This window comes from Ursus maritimus, unplaced genomic scaffold, assembly GCF_017311325.1.
Source record: "Ursus maritimus isolate PB19 unplaced genomic scaffold, ASM1731132v1 scaffold_21, whole genome shotgun sequence".
NCBI classification, from domain to species: Eukaryota; Metazoa; Chordata; class Mammalia; order Carnivora; family Ursidae; genus Ursus; species Ursus maritimus.
This window is the reverse complement of record NW_024424564.1, coordinates 19102746-19120004: the sequence shown is the minus strand read 5'-3', so window position 1 is coordinate 19120004 and position 17259 is coordinate 19102746. Positions and strand designations below refer to the sequence as shown.

Here is a 17259-nt window from a genome sequence, read left to right as displayed (position 1 = left end):
AAATGATTTCATCAATAGCTTTGATAATTGCATTTTCCCCTCTCAGCAAACGAAATGTTTTAAGAAGTATCTTGCTTCAATTTCTACTTGGTAATTTCAGAAAACGTAATGGATTTAGAAGTCATTTTCCACCCCCTTCACACCTGGTTATTCTGGAAATCGTAATCCAGTGAATATTGAAGTTTCCCCAGTTTCTCCTCTTCTTTGGGTTCTTCTTTTTCTTCCCCATCAGTCAATCCAGTTTCAGCATCATCGTCCTTTAGAGCCTAGGAGTAGGGAAATCAATTATATGTGAAATCAGGTGAATTCGTTGAAACCCGTATCAACCTGGGCCTGTGGTTATACTTCCAAGCTGTTAGAAGCAAGCACTAAGATGCTGGAAATCCATTGGTCTGACACACATTCACATTTGCTGCTTATATATTTTTTAAAATTCCACTTGTGCACGGAATTTTCTTCCCCAATCAGCAAGCAACATGGAAGCGATGGAAAAGCCCCTCCAAATACGGCAAGCGAAAAATGTAAAGTTGTTGCAGAGAAAATGTCGACTTGGTATCATGTTGGCTTTGGTAAAACTGCTTCTTTCAGAAGTATGATAAACATGCTATTAACCAGGCCAGGTTTCACATTCATGTAGGTTAAAGGGATCTAAGCTCAGCATCATGTAAAACATCATTGTTACATGCGGTGGAGAACTTATATGAAATGCGTGGCCTTTTCTTGCCTTGTTTCCTATGAGAAAGATAGCTGAGGAAGTGATTCTCAAAGAATTTTAATTTCCTATGTTTCACATATACATTTATAATGGTTATGGAGAAGTGGAAAAAACATGCCACCAGCAAATGCATGTTTAGAGGAAAATCTACCCCACTTCCAGTTGACGTTTACCATTTTATTTTTATAACAGCTCCACAGAAAGCTAGGCTGAATTAAATTGATTTATGGGTCTATTTGAGATCAAAAAAATTAGTTACGTTTGAAATTTTGTCAAACTGAAATCAACATTAATGTTTATTTCGCATCAATCAACAAAAATCATAGTTCTGAACTCTCAACTCAGTTTGGACCAACTGAATATTCTTTATAATCTAAAACTGAAGTGTAATGTAAAATGAGATACTAGAAAGCTCATTATTTCACAAAATACATTCAAATGCTCCTCTCTTTTGAAAATAAAAATAATGTATTTTCCCATTAAGTACAACAACTTTGTTGAAGAAAAATCAAAAGTTATAAAGATGTATAAATATTAGGTAAACTTTGTTTCTAGGGATATGCATTCTTATTGGTTAAGAGAATTAGGAAAATAATTTAAAATGTTATATGTAGTTATTCAAAATTAAAAATGATACAATTACGTTTCCCTGACCACTAGTGAGGTGAAAAAATTTGAAAATCTCTATAGTAACAAATTGTATTTATTCGTCTGGGAACTGCTGGTATATATCCTTTGCTAAGTTTACTATTGTTTTGTTTGGTTCTTATTGATTTCTAGAGACTCTTTGTATTTTAGTGGTCTCAACTTTTCTGTTATATATATTGCAGATCTTCTTCCCTAGTTTCTGGTTATGGCATTTTCGTTGCCTTTCGCATGCACGCACGTGTGTGTGTGTGTGTGTGTGTGTAATCTCACAGAAGTCAAGATAAGGCAGAGTGGTAGACTGCTTTATATCTGTGACAAACTAAAGGAATTCTAACTCTTGTCAGCAGGTTAAATCTGAGAATTCTTGTCAAAGTCAAATGCAGGAGTATGTGGTCTTTCTTCTCTGCTGTGAGAAAGCTTTACTGTTCATTCGTTCATTTACACAGAGATTCTCTGTGATGCTTCAAAATGGCACTGAAATTGACAAGATTTTCCAGTTTGGCTCTACTCCACTAACTCCAATTTGATTCTAAAAAATACCCCTGAGACTTGGTGACATTGTATCAATAGAACTCATTTGGGTGGGAAGAGCATACAAACAGAGTTGAGCTGTAGTTGGAGGTGCCTCCCTTTCTGTGCTTCTTGAAAATTTTCAGGAGCCTACAATGAGTTTGGAAAATTAAAAATTACCATTATTACATCTGTGTAGGAAAGTTTATACTGAAATGTTTTCCTGAATATTAAAATATTGGTTTCCTGATAACCAAAGGCAGGAAAGAACTTAATTACTTAAAATTTAATCTTTTAACTTGGGCGGTGGCAGGGAGTGGGGATAGGTCATTACAGGGAACCTGCTAGTAAAGTGACCAGAAAAGACAACTGAGTTTAATTAGAGGAGCCGAGGCAGTGAAATCACATTGCCCTTTCAAAACCTTAGCTGCCTGTTACTCGTTAACACTCTCACAGATATGCTTAGAAAATTGCAGCTTAGGTAAATTGCCTTCTTGTAAGATTTTAAGTTTTTAAAAATAATAGCAAGCTATTTAGTACATATTTCTGTCTGAAAAATCTACACGTTACTTTATCATAATTATAAAAAAATTCATGGGGTTAAAATACTTTTTTCAAAAGTCTCTTTCAGAACTGACAATTTACATATCATGTTTCAGCCCACTGCAATTTGAAATAGCTGAGATATTAAATCTTCTTTCTAAGTGGTTTTTGCCCCAGTAAAAGGTGCAGGACCATCTCTGCAATTATTCTGTATGAAATAGGGCTAAATTTTTGATAATTTCTCAGTGCCACTGTTCATCAACGAAGTGATTAAGTCTATTCTTGTCCTGAAGGCTGAACTTAAGCAGGACGTCTTCTGTACCATCACATTAAATTCAGACCTATTAAATCAGTAGCTATTATAATATCTCAAGAGCAATACCCCTCTACCCACCCCCACCCCCCAACAAAATGCAGAGGAAAAAGCTTGTAAACCCAGCGGTTTTGATGGTTTGCTAAATTGCGGTAGTAAAAGCCGTGTGTTGGGAACATCAGATCTTGTTTTAAACTTCACAGGTTTAGTGTACATGCTTCTGGCTTGCTTCGACATTCAAAAGGTGCGTAATTTACAACCATCCGAAGGAGAAGTTACTCTAAGTGAATTGTTCAGATTTAGATTTGATAAGGCACACTTACAAAAGGTAGCACAAGGGACCGAATTTTCATTCTGTGCCCATCAATTAAAAACTTGAGCTTTCTAATACTGTTCTATTTAATCAGGTGGTAGTATTTATAATGAGAACACTTTATCTTAAAAAAAAAAAAAAATCAATTTAGTTCAGCCTCTTGATGTGTGTCAGAATGATACACCCTGAGCTGTGGAACCCCAGCTGCCAGGCCATTTAATGTATCCGAGCGTTGACGAGGGGTTTCTAAAGAGCAGAGCAAACCTACCGCAAGGGACAGTCCAGAACAGTCATGAGACATAACACAGATAAGGAGGACATAGAAGGAAGAAATAAAAATTAAAATATCCACACACATTAGTGAAAGCCATGGAGAAATGACCTTTCCAGACCTGACTTTACAAATTAATACTGTCCCTCTGCATTTGCAGTGTTCTCAAGCTTTCAGGAATTAAAAACAAAACCAAAAACCTTTATATATAAATCTTATGCTGTATAAATATACTGTTACTAGTCAGTTTGTTGTCATTATGGAATTTTTAAAATTCTCTGTTATAAAATTTTAACAGAGACAGGTAGCCATGAACATTGGAATCTGAATTTCTGTCCATGCTTACGTAGATTGAAATGGTAAAAACTTCCTGGTTGCCCTGGAGCCTATGTATCTTAAGAAATCATGTCTAAAATGCCTCTTACATCTGTCGTGTTTTTAAACGAGAGGCATGGATTATATTTGTTTTCCTCACGTTCACATCAATACGCTGTTTAAAATATTCTGAAAATGTGATTACTTAAGAATTTTACTGAATTTTAAAACTTATGCTGTTTTGAAGTTGTATGATTGAATGGTCACCATGTGACATACATCCTAAAACTGCACATTCTGTTTTGCTTCTTCATCCTTCCTCTTCATAAAACAATAGAACCCATTGTTGGCTACTGTTGCTGCCTTAAAAAGTAGCATAAGCTATCTGTTATATAACTGTTTACCGATAAGGCCTATTTTTGAAATGAAATTATATTTCATTTTGTACATTTAATTGTTCATAAACTAAAATAAGATCTATAAAATTCTACATAGACAAATAATCTACTTAAAATAATGAGATCTTTTTGAGTGGTTGAAATCCTAAATTCTTTGTCGTAATAGTAGATTACTGTAAACTATCACTGACTTCCTACTAATATTTCCTTATTTGACTTATTTTCTCTTCCCCTTGCATCCAAAGGAATAGATGATCATTGAAAAATTAACCACCATCAATTCTCTGTAGGTAGTATTTTGAGATCTTGGTCATTTATCCAGGTCATTACAGGGGTAATAAACACCACTACTATACTATAAATTACAATCTTACATCATACAGGACAAATTCCACAAAGAAGAAAACAAATTTCTTTTGCTAGAAAAAATACTGTAGTTATAATTTAACATTATTTAGTGCTTTTAATTGTTAATTCTTAGATATGGGGGAAATCATATTTGCATTATATTATAGTTACGAAAATGATAGGGCTGTATTTTCAAACGGTTGCATAGATATAGCTGAAATTAACATACAAATTATTCAGTCCCCGTCCATCTAGCACATTGTTTCTACGCTCACTCTCCCAATAAACCATTTAAAGAAATCTCTATCAAGTTCTGCTTGTTACTGAAAGTGTTGAAATAAAGCAAGACATGTTTTCAAATTGTAGTTTTTATGTAACAAATTAACTGAAGAGAAAAAGCCTTTTAAGACCTCTGTGGTCAAATGTGGGTACAGAAACTTCTGTGGCTGTGATTAGAAACTCAGAAAAATGAAAACCTTGTTGTTCTGAGCTCAGGACAAATCTCTGAGTGTGAGTGCAGGCACTGCAAACATTCTATAACTGAAACCAAACAAAAGTTCAGTGAGTGCAGAAGAGTCTTTGTGAAGTTCTTGTCAATAGATGTTACAGTACCTTTGAGAAAAAGTGTTTAAATTTCAAGCTGGGGCGTGGGGTTGGTGCCCTGAGTGGGCAGTTAACTAAGAAACTTTGCAAACGTGCTAAAAATGCCCTCCTTGACTAAACTGTTCTTACGGAGATTCACCCGTGCAAGAGTTCAGTTAATAGTAATTTATACTATAAGAAGAATTTAAAAAGCTGTCAATATATGTTGTTATTTGGGAATAAATAGAATTTTTGAATTATATGAAAGGAAACAGATAACTGAAGGCATTCTTTCTATGAAAAAGCTCTACATTTACGTTAATATGAATTAGATGTTCTTTAAAGATATCCAGTATGAAAATGATTCAAAAAATAATGAAGAGGCATTTAATTATAACTATTAATAGTAAACTTTATTTTGAACCAAATCATCCAGTTAATTTAAGAAAAATAGACGATGTAAAGAACATCCAAATAGCTTCCTGAGGCTCTGGAAGATAACTCAGCCGGATGGATTCCATAACCTGTGTTGTGGTCTCATGGTCCCTAAGTAACGAAACAGGAATTTTGCCTTAAAATTATGCCCTGTTCTTTAGGACTGGCTTTTAATTCTCTCCCTTTTAACTCACTGTTTAACTCACTATTCCTGAGCGCTAATTATCGAGGTGGATGTATCTAAAGGAATGGTAATTTTCATCCAGTGTGATAAACGGCCATACGTCTGAGTGATTTAACAGTGATATGAATGTGAGAAAGGCACCCTGCCCAAGAGGGAAAGCATTCAGATACTCTCGATTCTGTTTCTCTAACTCTAAATGCAATTAAGACTGGCCGAACAGATGTAATCCAAATACCCAGGCATCATTCCAGTCTGCTGGGCCTGTCAAGATGGCCCTGCCAGTCGTCGATGCCCTCTTCTGGGTCAGATGCTTAGGAGCCTGGAAAACCCTACCAAATGTTTTCATTGCACTTTGGGACGTTGAGTAATGACTAAAAGGATTGCAAAGCATTTTTGACAACAGTGACATCTGTCCAGAAGTTGTTTGCTTCTATACTTATCTGGTATAAGATAATAAACCATTTATTAGCTTTTAATAAAATCATCAAAGAAGTAATACGGAATGAAGACATTACCTGATCTTTCATGGTCTTCCCTAAGTCTTTCACATCTTTCATGTTAATGGCATTCTTCCCTCCCTTCTCTTTTCCCTTCTTCTTGTTTTTCTTTTTGAACAAACATTTCTTACAGATACAAAAGCAGCAGGTCAGGACTAAAAGGACAGCAACTATGGCTATGGCGATTAAGGCCCACGGTGGCACTGAAAGAAAAAAAGATGTAAAAGACATTAGTAATAAACATTGCATGGGCAAAACCTTTCAACCTTTGGATTACAAAGCTATTCACTGGTTAGTTCGTATTTATTGAGCGCTCCAGGTGCTCAACAGGACAACTGTTCTGTGTCATGTGACCTAGGTTTCCTCTGCCTGGATCGTGGTTTCTGTTTCTACTTCACCCTTCCACACATGGCAAATATGCCTTCCTCCAAGCTAGATTTCCATTCATCCATTCCTTCCTTCAGCCAGAGCACAACTGCGGAGTTTGGCCTTAGAATTGAAATCCTGGCTCTACCATGTATTAGCTGTGTGGCCTTGGGCAAGTCATCTAACCCCTCCGCCTCAGTATCCTCATCTCTACAGTGGAGGTAAATTGGCAGCTATCATAGACTTTTTGAAGATTAAAATAAGATGCATTTCCTGGTACATGGTAAAAACTTAATAAATATTAGCTGCTACTACCCATCTATTAAATACTAGAGGTTCTTTTTTTTTTTTTTGTTAAGATTTTATTTATTTATTCGACAGAGAGAGAGACAGCCAGCGAGAGAGGGAACCCAAGCAGCGGGAGTGGGAGAGGAAGAAGCAGGCTCATAGTGGAGGAGCCTGATGTGGGGCTCGATCCCATAACGCCGGGATCACGCCCTGAGCCGAAGGCAGACGCTTAACTGCTGTGCCACCCAGGCACCCCAAATACTAGAGGTTCTATTAGTATGTTTTGGGTATAATGGGAGGGGCAGACATCAGTCGAATAACCAGAGAAGACAAAGAGCATAATGATAATAGTGGTGAGGAAGCAGTACTTGGTGCTCTGAAAGTCACCCACTCTAAAAGTAGGACATTTACCTGTCCCAGGTCTGCAGAGGCAGGGCAAGGTTATGCTCAGAGGCTCTGAAACCAGGCTTTGATTCAGGCTTGGCCACTTTCAGGCTGTGTGACTCTGGCTAGATTGCTTAACTGTTTTTTTTTTTTTTTTTTTTTTTAAGATTTTATTTATTTGACAGAGAGACAGCCAGTGAGAGAGGGAACACAGCAGGGGGAGTGGGAGAGGAAGAAACAGGCTCCCAGCAGACCAGGGAGCCTGATGTGGGGCTCGATCCCAGGACCCTGGGATCACGCCCTGAGCCGAAGGCAGACGCTTAACGACTGAGCCACCCAGGCGCCCCAAGATTGCTTAACTGTTCTGAGTTAGTTTCCTTCTCTATGAAGTGAAGATAATAGTAGTACGTATTTTGTCTCTTTTGAAAATTAAAGCAGTTACTATACTAAAAAGTTTAGAATGGCATGCAGCACATAGGAGGAACTCAATGTTAGCTATTTATTTTCAAGGCATACAGCTAAGTATTATGGGTAACGTGGAACACTCAGTCTATGTGGGGACATAAAACATGTACCCTAATAAATACAAACTAAAAAAACACAGAAGTTCAGTGGCTATGCTAGGAGAAATTGAGAGGAAGAGGTGATTTTTTGATAAAAAGAGAGGCTTCAGATTTATAGGCTCTGTTTAAAAAAATAAAGCATATACAAAAAAACATAAAAATATTTTTCTATTACGGTTGTCCATCTACTAAAAGTTATTCTATTTTCTTATTTGGCATATCCTCTACCATGTGCTTATATTATAAAAAAGCTGTTGTAGAAATATTTAAGATTTCACATTGCCTGGAAAGGAATTATTCAACTGTTGAGATTGATCAGGAGAAGTAATTAGATTTGCTTGCTGTAATTAAGAAAAGACACTGGACATTGAAATGGTAAGAATAAGTACTATTTTCTTCTAGCTACGTAAACACCATTAGTACCGATGATTGCTGAACACAAGTCAGGAATACTTTGATAAAGTAGAAGCACTTAAAAGTTAACATCTCTTCAAAACAGACAACCCACTTTTTGGTCCTTCTGCCTTTAGCTTTACAGTGTTGAACCCTTACTATGCATATTATTCTAGCATGGGATTGGCTAATAAATGTGAGCCTAAGGACATATAAAAGCACAACTTCTGAAATTGTGTTTTCAGCCAAAGAAATATTAGAAAGTAATATATAAGCCCACACCAAACACCATGTTTTCTTATGTTCTCTAACCTCACTAAACATATTTTTAAAAGTGTAAATTAAACTTACGTAACCAATGATATCATTCATAACACCCCATTTGAAACCTTCTACCTCTTTTGATCTAGTTAAAACCCTGCCATGCATGAATGAAAGAGTCTGTGTATTCATTGCAGGCCAGACAGTATTAATAATGACCCTTCATTTTGAACCTCGTAAATTATTCTTCTAGTAGGACTTCTGTGATAGTCTCTCAGAGAGCTACATAAAAGTCTCTTAAATTACACAGGACAAGACAGAGATCATTTGACAACTTCACAAAAAGAAAATAGACAGTGAAAGCACAGGAACGTTATTTAATCACAAGGAGTTAAAGACATAGGGACATAGGATTACAGGAGGAAATCTTAAATAGTGCACTTGAAGGTAAATTATAACCACTGAGAAAATTTTATTTTGTGATTTTTATTTCTTAAAGTGCTGCCATATTCTAGGTTTGATCTCCTGAATAGCTTAATTTGTAACTTTGAATATTCTGTATCAAATATATGAAACTCACAAATATTTCCCCACAATCTACTGGCACTTTCAGATAGAATTAAAAAACCTTAAGGTTATCATTTTGCGTACTCCTACCTATGAAAGCCTGACTGAATAGGTATTGGGAATCTAAACTACCTTTTTTTTTAAATTTTTTTTTTAAGATTTTATTTATTTGACAGAGACAGCCAGCGAGAGAGGGAACACAAGCAGGGGGAGTGGGAGAGGAAGAAGCAGGCTCATAGTGGAGGAGCCTGATGTGGGGCTCGATCTGAGAACGCCGGGATCACGCCCTGAGCCAAAGGCAGACGCTTAACGACTGCGCCACCCAGGCGCCCCTAAACTACCATTTTTAATTAAATTGAGTTATTTGAATTGAATTCTCATCTTAAATTCTATGGAGATCAACCAAATACTTAGAATTTGGCAAGTTTGGTAAGAAACACCATCTATAGTATTATTCATTAGTAATATTTATAGAAATGTTTTAATATGAGTGAGAAAATCTCAGATATTTTCTTTTAGGCTAAAAATTGATGAAAGACCTACTTAATATGGGCTAGCAGCTGCTACAGTTTTACATACATTATCTCATTTAATATTTATAGCAGTTTTGTTCATTATCCCTTCACTTTTATAAAGGAAACACTGTATACAGAGGAAAAACCATAGATCCAATAGTTTGAGAAATTCAAATATATCTTTACATTATTAGATAAAAAAATGTGTTTTAAATGTACACAAAGGAAAAAATCTTTAGCTTTGAAATCTTTTTAATAAAACATTGTATATTAAAAAAACAGTAAAAACAAATAACAGCAGAAGATGCTACCAAGAGTGAGTTCCATAATATAAAGTATAGCTTCAATAAAGAATGGGCTCATCAAAATATTGCTATTGGAGGAAAGCTATTAGCTTATTGTTACTGCCACCCAGCTATCATTAAATGGAATTTTATAACAAGAATTTTAACATTTAACTTAAAGACCTTTCAGCAGAAAATAATAGATTAGTATAAAAGCTTTCCATTAAAAATGTTATTTTCATTTTCCAGTTAATGAATTAATCTCACATTGTTTAACCCAAAGGTAAACTGATGCATAAGAATTAAGTCAATGTCAGTTCTAAACTGACTGATGTTTTGATGTTTTAACTTACTTTGCAGTGGGCAGAACTGGGATTCCTCCAAAATGTTCTCATGCTATCCCCTGGGACCTGTGAATGTTACCTACACAGCAGAATGGACTTTGCAAATGTGAGTTAGGATCTTGAGGCAGGGAGGTTATCCTGGGTTACAACCAGCTAGATCCGAAGCAATTACTAGAGTCCTTATCAGTGAGAAAGGCAGGCAGGAGTTTCAGAATCAGAGATTTGAAGATTCTATGCTGCTGATTTTGAAGATGGAGGAAGGAACCACGAACCAAGGAATATAGGTGCCTCTAGAAGCTGGAAAAGGCAAGGAAATGGATTCTCCCCTACAGTTTTAAGAAGGAATCAGTTCATATAGCCATTATGGAAAAGAGTATGGAGGTTCCTCAAAAAATTAGAAGTGGAACTGCCATATAATCTAGCAATCTCATTCTAGGTATATATCCGAAGGAAACAAAAAAAAAAAATTACTATTTTGCTGTGGTGTATTGACCCCTATATTCACTGCAGTATTATTCATGATAGCCAAGATAAAGAAACAACCTAAGTGTCCATGAATGGATGAAGGGATAAAGAAAATGTAGTGTATACATGCAATTGGAATATTATTCAACCATAAAGAAATCCCACCATTTGTGACAACGGATGACTCTTGAGGGCATTATGTCAAGTGAAGTTAAGTCTGTGATAGAAGACATACAGACAGGTCCTGTATGACCACATCTAAATGAGAAGCCTATAAAAGTGGAGAACATATGGAAACAAAGAGTAGATTGGTGGTTACCAGGGGCTGGGGAGTGGGATCATTGGGAAGACATTGGTCAAAGGGTACAAACTTTTAATTATAAGATGAATAAATTCTGGGGATCTAATGTACAGCATGGTGACTACAGCTAACAAGACTGTTGTATATGTAGATGAAATTTGCTAAGAGAGAAGATCTTGAACGTTCTTACTGCACACACACAAAAGCATGTGGGGTGAAGGCTGTGTTAACTAGCGCAATTGTAATTATTTCATAATTAATATATCAAATCATTACAATGTACACCTTAAATTTAGACAATATTATTAATTATATCTCAAAGTTGGGGATTAAAAAAGGAATCAACTCTTCTGACAATTTGAGTTTAACTTAGTGAAACCTGTTTTGGACTTCCGACCTCCAGAACAAGAAAATAATAAATTTGTGTAGTTTTACATTTGTGATAATTCATCATAGCAGCAATAGAAAATTCAAGAGATAGAAAGCAGACCTCAAGATTTGTGATATGCTGCATATAGATGATTCTACAACTGGAATATTAGTGTGGGTTATTTCTATATTTTCTATGTTCTTTTTGTTCACCACCTTGACCTATCTCGTCTGCAGCTGTTCTCATGACACTAACATTGTACCAAGGCTCCCTCAAAGATAACCGATGGTTTTCCTGTGGCCAAACATAAACAGTGTTGTCCGTAGTATGAGAAAATCTTGATCATACATTCCTTTTTGAAATTTCCTTCTGCTGTTTTTTTCTGCTGCCCTTACCAGCACCGTCTTGTACGAGTCTGACATTTTTCCTCTTTCCTTTCCCGTTCCCAGTTCTTTAAATGGAGTTGTCATTCAGTTCTTAGCCTCTTGTGCATTTTCACATTCGCTCACTGTTGAGCACCTTCTTTCCCATGCCTTAAACTTTTACATCAGTTATCCGTTCTGTTCCCTCTTACATACGCTGGAACTGTATCTCCCACTGCTTATAGAATGTTTCCTACGAATCCGTCATCTCAAACCAGTTCACCAAATCGGCTCTATGGCTCCTCTTAGTGCTTCAATGATTGCATGCTTGTTTTATCTTGAAACCACGTGGAAAATTTTCTCTCAAGCCTGATTGAGTGGAAAGTCATGCCATTTCTTCTTCCATATGTTTTGTGCTTCCATCTATTTCCACTTGTAAGGTGTGGGCCAGAGGTTACCTCCCATGTGACTGAGTCACTCATTCTTTGCTCAGTTCTATCCCTATGTCTTCCTCAAACATAGTTCTTCTTTCTTTAAATGCTACTCTTCTTTTTCTTTAGTCATTTAAATATTATTTCTCAAGGCTCAGTGAAAGTTTCTGTGTTGAGAGATTTCTAAATAAAAATACTGTGTACTTTTGCTAAGATTTCCCCTCCCACCCAGTAAGAAATATTGACCATGTGGTAGAATACATTGGGTCATTGAGGCGCGTATACAAAGATGTATTATTGAAAAATCCAAATCTATAAAATATATCAAAGGCATTTTAATACAACCCCTTTCTACACATGAAATTCTACACTTCTTAAAAACTCAAAATTCAGCTCTTTATAGATTATTCCTGAACTGAAGTACTGGTATTCAATGAAAACACACAAAAAAATTGGGAACCATTTAGAAGTGAATTTGCATTAGCATGTCTTCTTTTGGGGGAGAAAAATCAACTGTTACCCCTTATCAAGAGAGGCCATTCTTTCATGAGGAGTTGGCATAAGTTAAGCAGTTAAAAAAATTAAGTATTTAAACACCTACTTATTGAACATCTATTTTCCTGGCATTTTTTACGGGGCTGTAATACAGTGCCCAGCAGGGTTTGTATAATCATGAAGCTTACTACTTACCTCGTACATTTAAAAACTTGGTGCTATTTACTTTTTTAAAAGTAAAGTTCTTAAATTTTCCAAACCTCAGTAATTAGAGGATAATATGGTGTTTTCAGAGAGAATCTCCATGGCTTCATGTGCTCTCGTGTACAAATTTAGTGCTCTAAGGGGGACGTTTATTGATGAAAGCGACTACTAAATATTCTTTTTACAATAAAAATGTTATCCTCAGCTTGAAAAATATCATTTTTTTTTTCTCCAAGGGGCTTTGGCACTAAGCAAATTTGTCAACATTATTGACTTAAGAGGTCCTCATAAACTTTTTTTTTAAAAGTAGGCACTTCAAATTTCCTTCTCTTTAATATCACTGAGGACAAGGTTTTGTGGAGGGTACATTTATGAAAAGGAAGAGCTTACTGAAGAGTAGCCCTGGGTGTCCTGTTTATGCCCCCAAATCCAAAGTCTGCTCATTGGGCAGATGAGTCCTACAGAATGAACAGTTGGGGAGAGAAACTTTATAAAACTTGCACAAGGTGTCCAACGGCCAAGAAGAGCCCAGTTCTAGATCTCCTATTCTAAGCTTTCACTTCTAAATAGACTCCCCCCGCCCCCATTCTCTAAAATGCCTAACTCAGTCCTACCAGCTTAGTGCTCAGTAAACGTGAAGTGACTTGAAAGAAACACGCCGCCATGTTCTTGGGCTCAGGCACACGTAGAGTGGGATGGTCTCTGAGGTACAGCACTGTCTCCTGTAAGTTTCCCTTCGTTCTGACGCTCAGTCGCATTTCCTCAGCTCCAGCTCTCTGCTGCCACATCCCCGTGTGTTAGCTTTTGTAGTCTCCTAGGCTGGCAACCTTCTGGTGGATTCGTTCATTGGGTTTAGATACAATCTAGGGCAAAACTCACTGTTTTTTATTTCTGCCTCGATTTCACTTTCAAGGGCAGCTCTGCATTATCTGGCAGGTTCCATTCCCATTCAGCATATTAAGAAACAACCTAAAATCCATATCTCTTTCACAAGATGGGCTGTATTTTCCTCTTTGAGAAATAGAAGCTCACACATTTACATCAGTCCTAGGTATTTCAGCCAAGAGCTTAGGGATGATCTAGGTAATACCGTTGCTATGGCCACTCCAAAAATTCAGCAATAACTTCAAGCCTTTTTTACCTTTGCCATGTCTCTGTTTTGTCCTGAGTGCCTCATCGCTGCACTAACGTCTGTATAATTCATCTTATGAAGAACTTACGTATGTCTTCAATCTTAGGTTTACTGCAGCTATTTTACCAACTTCCAGGTTTACCCCAAACAATCTGTCTTTCTAGATCATCCGGCATTGATGCAAGGTGCAGAATAGAATGTGAAAATAGTTTTACTGTTAAATGGTAAGAAAAAGAACCTATTTCAAAGCTTTACTTTTAGACTGTTTATGAATGATTTTAAACACACAAGGATAATTTTTCAAGAATTGGCAAAAAGCCATATAAGCCTTGTAGTTTAAGGCTTTTTCTAAATTGCAAAATGCAAATAGAAATAAAGCACTGGAAATATGTGGATTAATATACTCATTAACCACCTCCGGAGACAGCACATTAAATGTGAGATTTGAAACACTGTTTGAAGTCACACAGAATATGGCTTAAGAATAAACCAACCAGTCAAAGGTCAGAATGAAGAGTTTCTCATTATAGACTGAAACAGCTTCAAAGACTATGCATTCTTCGCTCCTGGGTATTAAACAAACTTTTTCTTCAGTCTTGAGGATAGAGTTCGAAGCCTCTGTTGAATTATATGCCTCTTTTAAAATATGACAAAAATATATAGTGTCTTGATGGGAAAATACATGTGTGTGTGCACACAGAGCGTGTGCTATGTATTTAAATTTCTATACAATTGGGAATGTATGGCACCCTTGTGAAGGTTACAGTTCCTGGTCTAAAAGATTGTTGGATTCCAAATTAAAAACTCCTTTCCCACAAGCATCAGGGTAAAATTCACCAAGATGAGGGAATTTAAAACAAACAAAAAACTTAATCCTTCATTTGGTCATTTGACCTTTTATTTTCTTGGCCATCTGCTATGTGCTTATACTGTGCTGGGGATGGTGGGGGAACAGAGAAGGCGGGTCCTTCTCTCTAGGACCTTGCAAAGACTACCTTCCAGGAAAAAAAAACCACCCCAAAACTAGGAGATAGACAGTACAGGATTAAACACAAAATTCAGCAGAGTAGGTGAGCTCCATAGGCGGCAAATTAGGGACGAGTAAGGTAATGGGTCCTAGAGTTCAATCAAAGCTCCAAGCAAGAGGTTGAGTCTTTGAGGTGACCTCCAAAACCTTGCTTGCTACGTAGTGAAAATAGCATTTTGGGAACTCCAGTTCTTTTCCTCCCTTTCTTCCTTCCTGACTCCCTCCCCTCTTACCTGTAGTCTACCTGCGTGTCTCCCTCCTCTCTCTCCTTCCTTAATCCTTCTCTTTCCTTTGGTTTTTAGATTCCTTTAACTTCTCTCGTAGTGACTACCTTGTTAAACAAAGCTCTCAGTAAAACACTTACAAAAGAGTCTATATGAGATTTTTTTTTTTTGTCACACTAAATGGAAAGACAATTCCTTATAGTAAACACATGTAGCCTTCCCTAAATAGCCTTCAGAATTACCCTCTTAACACATTCTCCTCTTACATAGTTCTGTTCGGCTTTTCAATATGTGCTCCTGACAAAAAGCAAACTGGAAGATATGTCTGTGTGAATAGGTTATAAAAATGATCCAAGCCGTTGGGTAAAGTTAGCTACTCATTAAGGCAGATGGATTGTATGAGCAGTAATAGAGAGGTGCATTCATTCATTCACTCATTCACTCTTCCAAGTGTCTGTTTAACACACTAATGCTCAGGACATTGAAAGAATAATGAACAAGTTGGAAATAATTTACTTAAACAGCTTAAAGTCCAGCTGGGCAGATGTGATTATTATACGTGAAGCGAATTGTGAGCAACACCGGACAGTATGTTAAATGCCAAATTAAATGGGGTCTTTGGCTTGACTCTGATTCCGTTATGTAGTCGCAGCAATCTTACTCATCAAATGAACACTTATTTAGAATTATTTTTAAAAACCTTAAAACTTAATAAAATGGGAAATCTACCCTTTAAAAAAAACTGTTAATACATTTAAAAAGCTTCAGGAAAATACGGTCCTTTGAAAAGCACAAAATCATTTAAACAACTGTTAGTATATTTAAAAAACTTCAGTAAAATATGTTGCTTTGAAAAGCACGAAATCACAACCTGTACGCTGAGAAATTTTTAACAGAACGCCTATCTGTCGATCTGATTTTGGTAGGTATTGTCTATGGAACAAATTCACAGCCCCTGCTGAATAACTTAGTAAGGTTATTGATGTTTCTTGTTGAATGCCATGATTCGTCTTGATAACAAAAGTTTGTTGACTGAAGGCCATTTTATCTGCACAGGCATTAATCAAATAATTAATTTTATAAAATGTCTCTAATAATAGTCTGCTTTCCACGATAAGGCAAAGTCATCCGTATCTTTGCAATATTGGAATGTCTGAAATTTGACATGGAAAATGATGTTGGGTCTTCAGGCAGAGATAAGCCCCCGCAGGACTTCCCGAGGATTTAGATAAGGCTGCAGTCAGCCCGGGAGCTTGCCCTGTGCAGGCTCCAGGGAGAAGTGCATTGGTAAACAGGAACGGATGCCAGGTGAGTTGGCAGAAGCGAAGGCAATTCACGGGCTAATCAGTCCGGAAGCCTTTGGAAGTTTGTAACAGTTTTCAATCATGCTGTGGACAACACAATTTCGTGGTTAAAGGGAAATCCATTTATCCCAACAAATTTGTAGCATGTCTCTCTTGAGTTCTGATTTCCAAGTTCAAAACTGAAAAAGAGTACGTCTCAGGTTTTTCTTCCCCTAGCGGAAGCTAACGTTATTCTTTTGTATGGAAAGTCTTCACAATAAGCATCTTTTGGATTCTGATTCAATTGGTATTTGGTTTTCTTTTGATGCTTTGAATCTGGTTAACCTTGTCTTGAATCTGTTTTCTGTCTTTGGCAGAAATGTCCAAGTAAAAAAAAAAATTGATTCCAAGACCTGAATATGGTACCTGGTGGCAACTTTTGGATATTTCAATATTTGAGTCTCTACTTGTTTCTTTTCATAACATGATTTCATAATCATAACATGATTAAATCCAATTACAGTAAAAGAACATCAGCTACACGGGCACATAGATTCCCTGCTTCTCGATGCTAGTGTACAACTTCAGCCAGCAGTTAGAAGAAACAAAGAAAAATGCCGCCTAGCCTTATTACCTCCTGTTTTGGAAGGATTTTTTCCCCCGTACTTCCTGTTCATTATTCTAGGGGAAAGTCACAACGTTTTTAGAATTCCCTGTAACTTGGAGCAATTTGATTGTACTGACAGAACTGTGTGGTTGCTATGCATGAGCGAGGAAGAGCAGGGTGTTTGAGTCTTTCCAGTCATGAAAAGGAAGAGTCAGCCTCATTAATTTCATTACTATACAAAGTGACAGGTAGACAACAGTGAAAACAAAGCCCCTTGCTTGTCTAGCTATCCACAGGACATTTTTCCTTGATTATCCAATG

The 17259-nt window shown here is 36.7% G+C and overlaps 1 protein-coding gene across 2 annotated transcripts in view; it reads right to left on the bottom strand.

Moving 5' to 3' along the window:
* SYT1 (synaptotagmin 1) overlaps positions 1–17259 on the bottom strand; it is a 201943-nt gene that overhangs the window by 145388 nt on the left and 39296 nt on the right. The window contains exons 2-3 of one of the 2 annotated variants that reach the window (XM_008710351.1): positions 6091–6275; positions 144–266 (exon numbers count right to left, since the gene is read on the bottom strand). In XM_008710351.1, the coding sequence (XP_008708573.1) occupies positions 144–266; positions 6091–6275 (308 nt within the window). The remainder of the gene's footprint in view (positions 1–143; positions 267–6090; positions 6276–17259) is intronic. The other variant, XM_008710352.1, reaches the window with a different exon arrangement.